This window comes from Vicugna pacos, chromosome 6 (genome assembly GCF_048564905.1).
Source record: "Vicugna pacos chromosome 6, VicPac4, whole genome shotgun sequence".
NCBI classification, from domain to species: Eukaryota; Metazoa; Chordata; class Mammalia; order Artiodactyla; family Camelidae; genus Vicugna; species Vicugna pacos.
In genome coordinates, this window is record NC_132992.1 from 90,595,454 (window position 1) to 90,611,520 (window position 16,067).

The 16,067-nt window shown below is 51.2% G+C and overlaps 1 protein-coding gene across 5 annotated transcripts in view; it reads right to left on the bottom strand.

The window, feature by feature from the left end:
* The window catches only part of BCL11B (BCL11 transcription factor B), a 109,346-nt gene that overhangs the window by 77,750 nt on the left and 15,529 nt on the right, over positions 1-16,067 (bottom strand). For 2 of the 5 annotated variants that reach the window (XM_072963682.1, XM_072963685.1), the window contains one exon: positions 2,620-2,988. In XM_072963682.1, coding sequence (XP_072819783.1) covers positions 2,620-2,988 — 369 coding nt within the window. Of the gene's footprint in view, positions 1-2,619; positions 2,989-15,957; positions 16,009-16,067 lie in introns of those variants that run through there. The other 3 variants (XM_072963686.1, XM_072963683.1, XM_072963684.1) reach the window with 2 other exon arrangements.

A 16,067-nucleotide genomic window follows, 5' to 3' on the forward strand; every position in this document is an offset into this window, starting at 1 on the left:
ACACATTTATTTTACAATAAATAACTGAAAGTTATCTCTGTTTCCTTTACTGTTAATCTACACAGAGAAATAATAAACAGGGCTTGTCTACAAAAATGCAACTACTGCAGTCCTCAGAATTCAATTAAGCTAAAATAATTAATGCTCCCACCATATTAAATTACTTTATACATTTGAGCCACTGAAGTTTTATTCTTTAATCTTTCCTTTTTATTAAATATAAAAAAAAAAAAAGAAAAGAAAAGTTGGTGCCGAAGTAGGGAGGGAAAAAGCAAAACAGGAGACTGGGAAGGAAAAAAAAGCACGATGGGCTGTTGAAATGGAATGGCCGTCTTCGGCTGACACAGCATGCAGACTGTTTTGTGCCTTTGATTAAAATAACGTTTTAAATGCTTTGAACAAACGTATCTCTTTAGACTTCTAAGGGATTATTTTACATATTTCTTCAAGAATGAAGAAATCCATTCGTCCTGTTGCTGAACAGAAAAGGCCAAGAATATCTTTCGTCACACGTAGAATAAAAATACTGTCGGCTGCTGCCGTATTACAACCCGGAAAAACGGGGGATGGCGGGGGACAGAGGGTGGGGGGTGAGGACAAAGCCACCTTGGAGATTAACTTTGCCTTTTATGCAATCATATTTAGTCGCTTTCTTAAACAAACCTACCGACAATGAGCTGCAGCCTCTCACTGGATCAGACCTTCAACATGAAATGAGGATTCAGACGGGGTTTGGCTAGAGCAGAAAGCCCTTCCATTGACATGTGAATGGGGCCCAAGTCTCCTTGGCAGAAGCCACCCCTGAAAGGTCTGTCTGCACTGACACCAGGTGTTTATACCACTGGTGGAAACTATCCCTCCAGCATCAGACAAAGAAAAGAAAGGGGTGGGGACCCCAGCAACATAGACAAGAGGGGCCCAGCACCTTTCTCAGTCACGGCTACAGCCCTAATGAAGGAAGCATCGCTCAGATCTGCATAGCACTGAGAAACCAGGCTTCACAGAATTTGGCCTTAAACAGGGTGGACACTGTTCTCAGTGCCCGTGGTGAATGAAGAGTGTGGGAGACTTTGTGTGAGGACAGCCACCAAGAGGCCAGGCCCACAGGCCAGTCTGGTTCGACAGGATCTCTCCAGTGCCCAACACGTGCCTGCAGGCCTCTGCATACCAGAGCAGTCTCTTCACAGGAGAGAGAGCTCATCAGTCCCATTGTACAGATGGACAAAGTGAGGCCCAGGGTCACAGAGTTGCCAGGTGGCTGCCAAGGAGCAGCTGGGCTTGCTGCATCACCCTACCTGCCTCCTGGGTGATGGGCGGTCCCCTGTCCACACCCATGTGTCTCACCCGTGAGAGCAGAGTGCCCTGGTTACCCCAGGCTCACCCTCCAAGGAGCACCCAAAGCCTCAGTCCATCCTGCATCTCCCCTGGCTTCCACGACCAAACAGTGGAGAGGGATGCACACCCTTCCCCGCCAGCCACCTGCTTGCACGCTACGGTGCCAGAAGGGACCCCCAGGAAAAAGTTTCACTGCCAAAGCATTTATGAAGCCCCTGCCCACTGAATCCTCACACCAGGCCTGCCAATATCACTCTGAGGACGTATGGGAAAACTGAGGCTTGGACCCTGAAGAAGCCAGTCCGAAGTCCACTGGCAGGATCTGAGCCCTAGCCTGCATGCACTTCGAGGCCGTCTCGCTGCAGGACAGGCTGCCACTTCCAGGGAACACAGGCCAACCAGGGCCCTGAGCTCAGAAGTATGAACCAGAAGCAAACACTCCGGGTTGCACGGAGCACGGGCTCCTTGGAGGAGGCTCTAGCGTGCCCCGACGTGGCCTGGAGAGAAGGACTTGATGCAAACTCACTGTGGTGAGCCCACCTGGCTGGAGGACGCAAGCCCCTACACCTGTTCTCTAAATGGTAAAAGCCAGCTGTCCAGGTGGCCAGCCAAGTGGACGTGCCAAAGGGGATGTCCAACCTTCCACAAGGGGCGCAGTGTCCCAGCAAGTTCCCACAAGCCCCTCCCGAGACCCACCTCTAGGATCAGGCAACATCAGAAGGGGCCTCTGAGATCAAGGGCCTAACCCCTCATTTTACAGCTGGGAAACTGAGGCCAGAGAGTGGAGGAGGAGAAAAGAGCGATCCCCTTCGTAAGTGCTGACCCGGCACGGCCAACAGGCAACGTCTCATTAAGCCTCACGACGACCCCAGCAAGAGAGGTCTCGTTAGTTCCATTTCACAGATGGGGAGACTGACTCGCCAAGTTTGTGAAGAACAGACTCCAAGACCGGCTGGCTCCAAAGCCAGAGACTAAGCCAAGAACACCAGCAAAGTGAGGGCCAACGAGCCTTCTGAATTTCCATCCCGACCTCCTGGCCCCACAATGGAGCACACTGCCAGAAGCAAAGCAACCATCACTCGCTGGGCCGCTCTGAGCCCCAGGCCTGTCTCCTCCCGAGGGTCACCTGGATGGTGGACCCTCGGCCAGGGCAAGCCCACCTGGTGGCCCCTGGGCCCTCCCAGCACCGACACCCTCAGACAGAGGGTGAGTCCCCAGCACAACGAGGGCGGGGGACCCGGGAGGTGGCTTCGGCAGTGGCCAGGAGACTGCCATGTTCCATACCTGCAATGTTCTCCTGCTTGGGGCAGATGCCTTTCGTGGGCGAGAGCAAGTGGTCATCTTCGTCGGGGGTGACCTGGATCCCGATCTCCACCGGCTCCGACACTTTCCTGAGCTCAGAACGTGAGGAGGGCGGCGGGCTGCCCTGGTCCAGGCCTTTGTCATAGCAGGCACCCAAGCTGCTGCCACACTGCTTCTTCTTGTGCTCTATAAAAACCAGGATGTCCCCCAGGGGGAAGTTCATCTGACACTGTCCACAGGTGAGCAGGTCAGGGTCGGGGCCACCCACCATCAGCCCCAGGCTGCTGGGCTCCTCTATCTCCAGACCCTCGTCTTCCTCGAGGATGGCGGCCTCCACATGGTCAGGCTCTGCTGGAGAGAGAAAGGAGAAGGGGGGGCAGAGAAGACAAGATGGACTTAGGCAGTCACGAGCACCCGTCGTTCATTCCAACCCTTCCCCACCTAGAGGCAGGCCCTGCCGTCGCGGGATGCTGGCAGTCACCGCATCCTCCCCCAGACTCCTGGAGACAGGGGGCTTACCATCCTGCGTGCAACAGATTGGCAAACTGAGGCTCTGGGAGCAGCTCTGCGGCTCCCAGAGGCTATGGCTTAAGTGGTACTAATCTTACAGCTTTCTGGTTTACTTCCTGCCAATTTGCCCCTGCCCCAGCCTAGCAGAGGGACACACACACGTCCTGGTGTCATGAGAGACTGGGCCGTCCCCAACTTGGCAGTATCATCTGGAGGTCTCTCTCAAACTTTGCAGCATCTGAGACTCAACTGGGAGCTTTGAAAACCCCCGATGCCCAGGCAGCACCCCAGATCAATTACACTGAGATACAAATGTCAGGCTGTCTTGGTTGGTTTTTTTTTTGAGACTCCCAGGTGATTCAGATGGACAGCCAAGGCTGAGAACCACGAGCCAGAGCCAGAGCTGTTTCTCCCCGCTCGGGCTCGAGCTGCGCCCTACCTCCCCTCCCTCCTTTCATTCATGTCCTCCCCATTCATTCAAGTCCTGCTTGCATTCCTCTACCTGAGACCTGGCTTCACACCAGACAAGAAAACAGAAACCCAGATGGGCATCCGAGGGCCAGTTCTTCCGAGAGAAAGAAGCCCACACGCTCAGAAAGCAACAGGTGAGTGTTGGTTCAAAAAGAAATATCGAAGGGGAAGCGACGCAGGGGAGAGTCACTGCAAGTCGGCTGGCTGAAAGAGGGAGCGGCTTCCTGCCAAACTCCCTGCTCCCGGTCAGACTTCCATCGCCTTGTAGACTTCCCAGCACTCACCGACTCCCCACTGTCCTTTTTTGTTTGCTGGGTTTATTTTCACTCCCGAAAAAGAAAAGAAAGAAAATAATAATTCTTTAGACTCCAAAAGCACTTGTTGGCAGATGACAAACCACACTTTCAATGGGCTGTACATTTTCATATTTCTTTAGCAGCCAATCTATTTCCTTTCTTTTTTTTTTTTTTTTTTTGGTAGGGGGCACAGGTCCCAAATATTTTGAAGCGACTCGATGCCTGGAAAAGCAGCAAGGTCCTCAGGGAAAACCTGAAAAGGCAGCAGCCGACAGCGTCACAAACAAGGGAAGTGGGCAACCAGGTGGCGCCGTCCCTCCAGGTCTGAACAGACTCGGGGTGGGATTTTTTGAGAGCAAATGTCAGTAGTGGTGTAGAAGGCACAAGTGGCGGGGTCTTCAGGGAAGCTGGGGGCAGCCAGAGGCCAGAAACCCGAGGAGGCAGGTATATTTTAAGTGGTATGGTATTTAGGAAAGGATAATGAAAACCACAGAAGAACAGAGAGAAAAGAAATGGAAGAGAGGAAAAACACATTCCGTGGCAGTGAAGTTATTGACGGGCCAGAGCCAAAGAACAGATAATTTAAGGAAAAAATTCTGTGGCATCTTCCATCCTACATATAAATCACTGTCCTGTATTTTCTGAACACAAGCTTCTTCAGGGCCCGTGAGAGTCCACGCAGATGGCCAAACGTCAGGGAGACGGTTCAGGACGTGCACCCCGTATGGGCTATGCGTGTGGCGCAGGTACCGCTGAGGAGGGAAGTGACACTTTGAGATCCTGCCTGTGCTTACGGAAAAGCAGGCAGAGCCGTGAATGAATTACATGTAGCCACGCACTGGAAACGTGGCAGTGCAAAAACACCCCGCAGAGGAGGAAATCCGAAATCTCTCGTCTGCATGCCCTCCCACAAAAAGAACCTATAAGGTAAGAGGAGCCACGTGCACAAAAGGCAGCCCCAGAAACCATTAATTACACTGTAAAAAGAAATCGGAGTTTACTTTAAAAGGAGTTAGAAGACAATGCCACGTAATTAATTTACCAATTTATTTTATGAAAAGATGGTTAAAATGTAATCACAGCCCTCACGCCGAACAGCGGTTCTAGGGGGGACTGGGTCCCTGTGAACGGTCTGTCAGAATGTAAAAGGCAATTATTCGGTGCCTCTTTTCCCTTTAATGATCTAACATTGAGCAATACTGTTTATATTGAAAAGCTCGCACCTTTAATTACCAATTACATATACATAATTTCAGAGCCAAAGGAGAGGGCTGTGAAAACAGTTCTTTAGAAATATAAGGATGTATTGTACACCATTGCTAGAGAAGGAACTCTAATAAATGGGAGGAGGATGTCAAAATATTGTTTTGTTAAGAGAGAGAGAGAGAGAGAGAGGCACAAAGGAAATGAGCTGAAAAGCAAAAAAAAAAGGACAAAACGAAATTGAGAATTCAAATGAAACAGGGGTGAGTTCTGCGGCAGGGAGGCTGGAGGTACCTGGGCCCGTTTTCAAGGCCTCTCCTGAGCAGGCCTAGCAGCCAGCTGCATCAGTAAGGGCATTTGATAAAAACAAACAAAGGCAGCAGCTAATCCAGCCACATTCCCTACTTGATCATCTTCTCTGAGGGCAGGGAGGTGTTCGCCGTTGTCTAATTTCATCTTTGGTTTCCTTGTTCGGTTTCTGTTCGGCTTTGCTTTTCATTCACTTTTTCAGCCAGTCTGTCCACTCCCTCTCTGTGGTGGAAGGTCTAGGAGGCATGAATGGCTCCTCTCGGCTAGCAGGTTTTAAGCTACAGAATTTCCAATGTATTTTCTCCTTCAAAAGAAACACAGACTAATTTAAAAATTAGCCCAGGTCACCTAGGCCTGTCCGCGAAGTATTCTGCCCTCTCCCTTCCATCTTTTGCTAAGGACTCTGTTCCAGCACTCTTTCCTTTTTCTCCTTTTGTTTTTGGGGTTTTTGGGGTTTGTTTTTTTTTTGGTAACATCTGGTATTCTTTCCTTTATTTGGCAGTCTCTGCCCTTTCCACTTTCTTCATGCCGCAAGCCTGTGAGCCCCAGTAATTGAGTTTGAAAGAACCCGAAGCCGTTCACTGAGCTTCAGCTCTGATTTCTGTCTCCAGTCCCCTCGCAGCCACCCTGGGCAGCCAGGCTCTGCCGGCGTCCCGGCCCCCGGAACAGCTCTGATCTCAGGTCTCCAGCTCTCAGACCCAGGGCAGCTCCCTGTCTCCTCCCAGGACGTCCAGGAGGAAAAGAACCCAAAAGGCCTCCTTCCTCTCCCACCTGCAGCCTTGAAAGTAAAACTCCCGGAGACGACAGGGGTGCTCACCCAGCTCCAAGAGCGAGGCTGCCTCTCCCCACGCCCCCCAGGGCGGGGAGCTCTGGGCTTTGGCCTATTGGGGAAGGCACTTCCCAGGAAGGTGGCAACGTCACCCCGCAGTGTTTAGGCAGCAGAGCCACCCCGAGCCCCCAAACTGTCAAACTTTGGGGTCAGAGCGGGTGGACCAAGACAGCTTGCTGAATCTCACGCTCAAGGCCTCCAGAGACACCCCAAAGACGGGCTGTGGTTTCGTTTCCGCTGGCAGGCGGATACTGAGCTGGGCGTGTGGGGTGCGTGTGTGCCACACGTGTGTGTGTGTGTGTGTCCCTTCTTAGAACCCTATTGCTAATGTAAGAAATACAAGGAGAAAGAGCCACTGGGCCACGCTCAGAAAAGGCAAAGTGAGACAGGCCTGGCCCATCTAGAACCCTCCTTTCTCTGTCTCGCTGGCACGTGGATGGAGCCCCGGCGAACCAGGCCTCTGCTGTGACAGGCACAGCAGTCCAAACTACCATCCAGAGACCAGAAAGCACCAGGAAAGTGAAGCACCACGTGAAAACAAAACAGCCTTTCCAATTCCCAGACCCTACAAACCAGCCCCCCACCGCCCCCCACCCCGGGCTGTCTTGTCCGGCAAACTCGGGCCTTCGTAGACAGAAGGCAAAGATGAGGGGTTTTTCCCCTCTGAGATGATTTCTGCTTTCATGAAAAGCTCCCCAAGTGTCAGGAAACCCTGGAAAATATTGCTGCCCTCACTCTTCTGAGCCGAGTAAAGTAGAGGGATTGCTAAAATGTTTGACTCATTAAAAGGAAAAATGAATGAAAGCAGCGTTTAAATGTCAGGTATCAGACTGGGGTGGATTCTGAAATGTGAAATCCAAAAGCACGTGGACACACACACACACAGTTAATTTTCTTTTACAACAAAACCACATTTAATTTACAAGGCTGGGCTGATAAATGCATTTAGAAGCAGTGAAATCAGGGTTCACAGATACTAACGGATATCGCTGTTAAATGGACAGGGAAGCCCTCAATCTTAAGACCACTCCCCCAGGCCTCAGCTTGGCTGGGAAGGAATTTGGGCAGAAGACAGAAATGGAAAGACATCATTAACACCGGCCCGGCCAAGCCGCCCACAGGCCCCCAGCAGCTGCAAAGGCTTAGCAGGCCTTACCTGGCCAGTGATTCCCCCACATGCTGGGCTCCCAGGGCCCCGCCTGCCCAGTTCTCCTCTGACAACTGCCCCTGCACCTGCCCCACGGGAATTCCAGCCCAGGGGCGGGTCTCCTGCTGTCCCCAGAGCACGGTGTGTGCACCCTGCTGCACACACAGCACACAGACCCCATGTTCCCCTGAACCCCGCACTGATTCAAATCCAAATCTCTACCTTTAATGGCTAAGCCACAGACTAGGAGAAACATATGCAGAATTATTGTTTCACTGATGAGGGGGAGGGGAAGGAGGGAGGGGAGGAGTGCCAGGCTCTCAAAATCGTGGGCTGCCAACGTCACAGCCGCCATCCTATTTGTACGCGTGTTTACGAGAAATGTTCAGCATCCCTCCGCCAGAGCTCTGCTTTACACCTGCTTCCTACGAAGACAGCCTTGGCCAGGCAGCCCGTGCTTCCCAATCATCTGCAGAACAATCTTTTCCTTCTCCTCCCCATGAACATTCAGGGAGGGGCTGAGACCCCCGGCGACACCTAAACGCCACCAAAACGCGCACTCGACGGAGCACAACACTTTCTGGGCTGCCATCAATTTTTAATTTATTGGATCCAAGAGAAAATAACAACTGTGGGGTGGGGGGCAGGGAGGGAGGGGTAGATGGGAGAGAGAAGGAATCAATTCTTGACGGAGAGAATAATCTATGACTAGGTGATGCTTAAAGCCACAACAGGAGGTTTTATGAAGTTCTCCGCACAGAGGGAAGAAGGCAGGGCCGGCAGAGGGGTGGGAGATGAGACAGAGCCTCAGCCTAGCCAGGCACGTGTTCGGGGGAATGTCCTCACAGGGCCACAAAGGGATAGGATGCTGTCAGGTCCCAGCCCTCAGCCCCATTTGCCCACCAAATTCCTGCCACCAGCAAGCTCGGGGCTGCCGCTGGACCCAGGGAGGGCACAGCTGGGCTGGCGGCAGGTCACTCAGAGAAATGAGCCCTCTCTTCCTGGACCACCTGCCCTCCAGGGAAGAGGGCTGAGCAGACTCCAGCCTGTTCTAGGTGTCACATTGCTGGTGGCCCAGGCCCCGAGCCTCCCCAAGAGACCTTCCAAGGCCACCTCCCCCGCACCCTCAAATCGGCTGCGGGGACAGGAGTACACCAGGGCCGCCACCACACAAAGCCTTGTCTGCTCCACGCCAAACGCAGTACATGCGTCAAAATGAAATCTTCCACATTTCTGGTATCCGGGCAGAGAGAAGGATGCCAGGGCACAATCTTATCTGTAATGTGGGTTTCCTTCCCGTGAATGACCTGGAGTCTGGCTGGCTGGGCCCACGAGGGAAGGCCTAGGCTTGGCCTGCATATCAGGAAGATGGAGGACTCCTGATCTGAGGAGAGGTTTGGGGTACAGGGAGAACCCAGCCAGCAGACTCCACACTCCCCATATACACACATTGTCCTATGCACCCCCCCCCCAGGATACTTCTGCAAATTAAAAATAGCTCCCTGAAAAATACCTTAAGTTGCTCTACAGACTTAATCCAACCTCCCCCCACCCCCACTGCATCTACCTCCCCAGATCCCCCAAAACTGAGCTCAGGAGGCCAGGTCTCACACATTCAAAAGCAGAAAAAAGACCCAACCAACGAGGGAAGCAGCATTCGGGCGTAGCCACAGAGCCTGTCCTGAACTAAAAGGTTACTAAGAAAAAAGGCAAGTCCACCATATACCAAAGACAGGAGGGACCTAGGTTTTGATAAATAAAATCGTTCTTTAAAGAAAGAAAAAAATGTGTGGCTACAGAAATCCTTCTAAACACATTCAGAAGATTCCTCAAAACTGCAAACGCCTTAAATCTTCAGACGCAACAGGGCTCGTCATGATGCGATAGGAAAGCATTCTTTGAGGCCCAAAGAAGAGATTTGTTTTATTTAATGCTGTGCTTTTTCAAAGGTGCTTAACAGAAGAAAAGAAGGACCCTCCGTACAGGACGCCGAACTACAAGCTTTTAACTGGAAGAGATTCTCTGAGGCTGACACCCAGACAGCCATGGCAGACGCTGCTTGCAGCATCTCATCGCCAAGGTAGAAATTTAAACATGACTCCCCCCTCCTTTTGTTTTAATTCTTAGCAGCGCTCCCATCTCTGAGGCCCATGTTAATCACAATAACATTGGCATTCAACTTCCTTGAGTCATTTTTGCGTGTTGTTTTGGTAGAGAGCTCGTTAGAACATTCTCAAACGTATTTGTACTTCAGCAGTTCAGTGGAAGGGGGTGATAAAAAAAAGTTGTGTAAAAGGGAGGGTTTTTTGGTTTGTTTTTTGTTTTTTGTTTTACTTTGAAGTTACCTAATTTTGTGTGGTCTGGGATTTCATTACAGTGAAAAAAGCGCGGGCTGGCTAATTCAACACCCAAGCAGATTATCAGCTGCCTTGGAAAAGGAAATAAAGAATGAATTTCTTGAATTTCAGCAACTGCACAAAAGACTTGCATATGTCAAAATGCCGGACGAAAGTCCCTGTGAATGTAGCACCATTAATCAAACCGCGATCTGGTGTCACTTTTGCCAGTAAAAACGATGCTGTTGCCCTCACCCCCCTCCCTGGCTCGTGCAGAAGACGCACGAAGTGTGTCCCTCTGCTTTCATGTGTCTCCAAATAGCCTGCTCTCCGCACTTTTTATACACGCCTAGGAAAAACTACTGCTCAAGGGAGGCAGTCAACAAGGGACGAAAACGCGGGCAGATCTCACTGACCATCAGCTCTCTGGGAAGTGACATTTGTGGGATGGGGAGCAGTGGGTAGGGGACACCACACAGGCCCCCAGGCCCAATCCTGTGAGTAAATAAAGAGTGCTGGGAAGGACAAAGCTATCCTCAGAGCAGCCGGGTGACACAGACATTCATTCCTGGCATTCTACTGTCCCCTCTCCCCATGAAAAAAATACGCCAGTGGACCTAAAGCTAACACCACCTTCAGAGAAGGATGCTAGGCAGGCATCAATAACTTGACCGTGCAGGACAGGACACAGTCCCCCAAAAGCATTTATTTTCCTTTGTCCTCCCAGGTGTGGCAACAGCATTAAACCCAAAGTCCCTGCAGAGTTCCAGCTAAAGGTAGGCCCTACTCAGACCACCAGAGGGTCCTTTCTTAAACCATAAGAGATACAGGAGATAGTCCTCAAAGGTCAAGGGCTCCATCTTTGCTCTTCCCCATATATACATATTTTTTCTTCATTGTCGTATCTGTGGTCAGTGCTTAGTTACAGCTTGTAAAACTCCCCCAAGTCCCGAGGCAAAGGATTGGGGGTTTCTAAAGTCAATTTTTTTTTAACAGTTTTCTGCAGGCCAGAGGCCACTGCCCAGCCCAAAGCTTCAAGATGACAGTGACACTTCATCCCTGAGTTGTCAAATGAGCTCGCTGCCACGATATGCTTACAACAGGCTCAATTCAAACATTAAATGAAGTAGAGAAATCATCAGATAAATTGCTGGCCCTCTGTCCTGGAGAGTGAAGGCTCTTCCTCCAGCTGATGACAGCGCTGGGCTTTTGTCTGACCTAATTTATTTCTCTTTCAGGTTAGAATAAAGCACTCCTTTCCTGTCGCTGGGTAACCTCTTCTGCACATATACTGAACTCAAACATACGACTCAGGGCTAACTGCGCTGTCTGCAGATTTCTTGAACTTGGAGAACACGACATTATAGATCCAGAAATCCGGGGATCAAAAAGCACACATACTCCCCAGCATGAAATTACACGGTTAGGGGAGTAGTCTCATTAAAAGCCATCCATTAAGGGCACTGTTTGGGGTGAAAGGTATTGGCAACGCTGGGTCTAGCAAGCATACACTCCTTCCAAACAAAGTTTTACATGTTATTTGAGTTGGCATTTTATATCTTTGGGGAACGGTGCTATTTTGCTTAGTACAGTGGGAACGTTACCTAATAAATGGAATTGAGAATCCAAGTGTTATAAAATCTGAGCTAAAAGGATTTCCATTCATCAAACTGTTTTAGATACATGATTCCCCAAAGCAGCGATTCTCGGCAGATCCCTGGGTCTGTGACATGCAACGCAGAAATGGACAAAATGAGGTTCACTCTTCAGACACTACCTAGCCCTACCCACCCCCTGCCCCATCATGAATGCCTAGAGGGCCTAACAGAATTTTCAGAAAGTCATCACCACAGGCTAATCGGGGGGAAACACACCCGTTCAAAATTAACAATTGTAATTGTTTAAAAAAAAATTAAAAGAAAAAGAAAAATGCCACCCCCCACCTAGTGAGGTCTTGTAAGTCAATGCCAATAGCTTGAAAATAGATTTCTCAAACTTATATTCGCATTTTGTCCTTCTCGGATCTCCGCAGGAAAATCAATATTACAACTTCACACTTAAGACATTTTGCAGCAACGTAAACTGCTTTCATGGCTGATGGAAGCCGGTTCCCGGCCCCTCGCAGCGCCGGCTCCAAGCCATGACACGGGCGCCGAGCTCCCCCTAGCTGCCAAGTGGCGCCAGGCGCGGCTCCGCGTTACAGCCTTGCCATCCACCCAAAGCCAATTCAACCGAAAGTTTATTTTGGAAAGTACTTTATCACAACAAGCAACAGAGAATGCAAAGCGATCGAGAAAGGAGATGAAAAGGAAAAACGGAAGGCTGGTGCGAGCCGTGTTCTAAGCTCAAAGCCAGTGCCAAAGGCTCGCTTCTGATAAAGACGCTAGAGAAACTGGTGCGCTCGCTCGGCAGTCAGAAACTGATCTCTGGGAACTGTTTTGCGTGTTTCCATCTCACCTGAGACAGAATGATCATTACTATCCAATGCACCAAAAGTTGGCCTTCTCTTGGGTCAGTGAGACCCATCTAGCCCTGCACAGCGGCCACAAAGCATCACACCCAAGCATCTGACCTCAGCCTCCCTCCATGTTTCTAAGGCCGGCCTCACCAAAGCAACTGCAGTCACTCCAGCACTTGAGACATGACTCGTTTTCTGTTACGAAATATTCTGAAGGCCAGACAAAAATCACCAAGGCCAAAGCACAGGCAGAGAGCGACCTCCTACCCTCAAGAAAAAAAAAATGCATCTATACATCACATTCCGGGAGGGAAAGACTACCCTTTAAAAATATTAGGGGTTGTTAAAATAGGCTCATGACTGTTTTCTCTCAGGTGTGAATTACAAATGAATAAAATCAGCCTGGCATAACACCTTGCATGAACACATTTTGATTCTCCCTTGGAATCAGAGCAGCTGACTTATATCACACTTCTAATGATATGGGGTTCCCTTCTGTGCAGAAGTGATACAAACTTCACTTCCCCCCACCAACTACCAAAAAAAAAAAAAAGAGGGGCCCAGGTCTTATGAAATGTATCGGAGACCCAATTTTGCAAGACACATAGGCCACCGGAGATATACTCTACCCTGGGGAGTTCAGAGCATTGTGAGCACAGTGGCCTTCAAAACCGGCAGCAACAGCAAAACCTAATTTAAGAGGCAACCATGGAATTAACACAGTTAGCCCAACTTCCGCGTCAAATCCTGGGTCTCGAGTCGTTTTGCAAAATCATGAATGCATACGGAAAATTACTAATCTTCCAAGAAAGCCTGTCGCTGAGTTGTTGAAAAATCACCTTCATTGGGGTTGTGTAATCTACCACGGACTTCTTATTTTCTTGGGAATGCCTCAGAGCTCCTGCATGGTCTGGAGTTCATCTGCCTCTCCACTCACCCCGCAGCTTGCAGCCCTTTTCCCTCTACCTGGTCAGTCACTGTCCCTCGTCCTCCTCTCCTCACTATTGTCACTGGGTTGTTTTGTGTTTGTTTTTATTAATAGCTGTGTCTGTCCTCCGATTTTAAAAGCCATATCCATCTGGGTCAAACATTTTGAAACAAACCAGAAGCCCAGGTTTTCATCTCCAGCTGTCTCCCATACTCTCTTTTATACCTCGCTCCTCTTCTCGCTGGCCCTGTCTGTACATTTAACTAGCTCTTTCTGGAGCCCTTCTCTGACTGCCTCCCTTCCCCTGCAAGATTCTCAATGCTGTTTGTGTGCTCTTCGTGTTTCTCAGACCATCAGTTATCCTCAGTTGCATCATCTCTAAGGAACCTGAGGCCAGTGGGCTGCCACCTAAACTGAAGATGTACCACGTTTTAGGTGGTTTCTTTCACATTTAAAATCCAAAATGTGCATCCCAGGTCAGGGCTCTGACAGCACCCATGTAGCTGGCCAGGAGCGCCGAGAGCACCCTAAAGCCACGACTCCTGCATCACTGTGGAGAGGCACTTACAGAGGCCAGACAGCCTAAACTGCATCCAATTCTCTCCTTTCCCCTGCCTGCACTCCCACCTCCCGGGTGACACAGGACAGACAGAAAAGCCAGCTGCCTTGGGATAATAAATAGCCTTGTCTGAAAACTGGTTGGACCGCTCTCCCTCCTTAACCCCCTGCACATGCCCTGGGCTCCATGTGCCCCTGAAAGGCAGGCGGGATATCCTTTGCCCCCTGCTCTCCTCCCACCTCTTCTTCCCTGCCACTGCTCCAGTGTCAGCCGGCTTTCCCCAGTCGCGCTCTGAGCGAGACTGAGAGACGGGGAACAAATGAAGGATGGAAGGAGGTTGCACCAGGCACCCCTCACCCCCCACGCCCAGCTGCCACCCGTCCTTCTGGCCGGGGCTTCCTCCTGAGGTCCCAGGAATGCCAGAAGAGGAGACAGCAAAAGCAAAGCAAACCTACCTGCTTCTTCCCCCCTTTACACACAACTGCAAACGCTCCTGGCTCCTTCGTTGCAGCCAGCTTGGCAATGCACCCCCAACAACTCCCCCTTCCTGGATCTCCCCCCAAGTTCCCCCTCCTCAAAAATAACCCTTGCAATTATACAGAGCCTAAGTGGGGCCAATTGCCTCCTGAAGAAATTAGGCATCTGCAAGTGGAGACATTCTAACAGCCACTCCACCATCTAAAGGGGGGTGGAAGGAGATAAAATAAGCGACTGCAACCGGCTTGGTAAAGGACGAAATGTCAACTGGCGAAAAGGACCTTGATCAAACCAGACTCAAATCTGGTTGCAAAACATTTTGTTTTAAATGCAACCAGCGAGTCTTCTTTGATGTTACAATGGTGAAAAATACAAGAGAAGTCCTCTTCCCTCCCTTCAAAAAGGCATCCTTCTCCCAACACAAGCCCACTTTAATATCTATTCCCCTCCCCAAAAAATAATAAATCCACAAATTCTTACTAATGGATCTGCTGTAACAAAGGAGAAATGGCAGCAGCAAATGCTCCGAGCAGATGGCTCCTATGCTGGGTTTACAGGGGAGGGGAGAACCCCTTTTATATATTTATTTATTTATTTAAATTTTTTAAAATATAACATAAATATTCGGCTCTCGGCCGCCCCGCAGCCAGTCCTCGGCGGCGGCTGGGCGCGCAGCCCTCTCCAGCTCCGCGCCGGCAGCCCGGCCCCAACCTGACGAGGTGCTCGAGGATTGCAGGAACACAACCTGCCCGCGGTTTCGAGGGCACCCAGAGGATGTTTTATTTCTATTGCAATTAAAAAAAAAAAAGGGAACGGCGACCCAGGCAGCACGAGAGAAAGGACCGCGGGGAAAGGTCTGCGCGCCGCGAAGCAGCGGCCCCGCGGGCTGCGGCGGGCGGGGAGCGCCGCGAGCCGACCTTCCCGGAGCAACTGTGCAGGCACCCGGGCGAACTCCCCAGCAAACCCCCGTACCTGGCCTGCTCCCGCACGCTTCTTCCCTTTTCTAAATAAACCCAACTGGGGCGCAGGAAACTGCTGCGTCTGTGCCCCACTGCCTGACTTTGCCCGCCTCGCCACTTGCTTGAAATCCACACGATTTCAGCCGGTGGATTTCCACTGCGACCTGCCTTGTTTATTTAGATCGGGAAGATGAAAGATCTGAGATAGCAAGATGGGTAAGAGAATGATAGGTCTCTCCTTTTTTCCTTTTTTCTTTTCTTCTTTCCTTTTTTTCTTCCTACTATTTTACAAGCACATCCCTCTCTTCCTACTCCTAGCTGACAACCCTTTTTTTCCCCTGTGGCGGGGATTTTTTACCAGCCCCCAATACCCCCACCCTTCCTTTTGGAGTGGGGTAAAAGAAGATAAGATCATCCCAGGAGACAGACGGAGGTGGGGAAATGGGGGGTGGGGGTGCAGGAGCCCAGCTAACAGGCGCGCAGCTGGATTCTTTTGCAAATAGCAAGAGGAGGGGAGAGAAAGGCGGCTGAGGAATCCTAGGGCCGGCGTGGCCGGCGCCCTGCCCGGCCGGGAGCCGCGACCGGAGGACTCGGAGCCGGCGGCCGTCCCTGGCCCCGCGTCTCCCCAGGCCTGAGCGCACCCCGCTCTCCTCCGCCCGCGCCGTCAGAGCGGACCCACGCGCTCGCCAACTTTTCCCCACTTCCCGGCTCCCCCCTCCCCCTCCGCTCCCCCAGCCCCCTCCCCCTCCTCTCCAAACCCCGCCACCAGCGCCGCCGCCGCCACACACGCCGCTCGGAGGGGCGAGCGTCCAGCCGGGCTCCGCGCGCACACACACACCTCCTCCAGCCTGCGCGCCCCCTCCTCGGCCTGGAGCCCGCTCCGCAGGCCCCCGAGCCCGAGGCGCGTCTGACTGCGCAGCGCCCCGACTCCCCGGGCTGCAAAGAAAC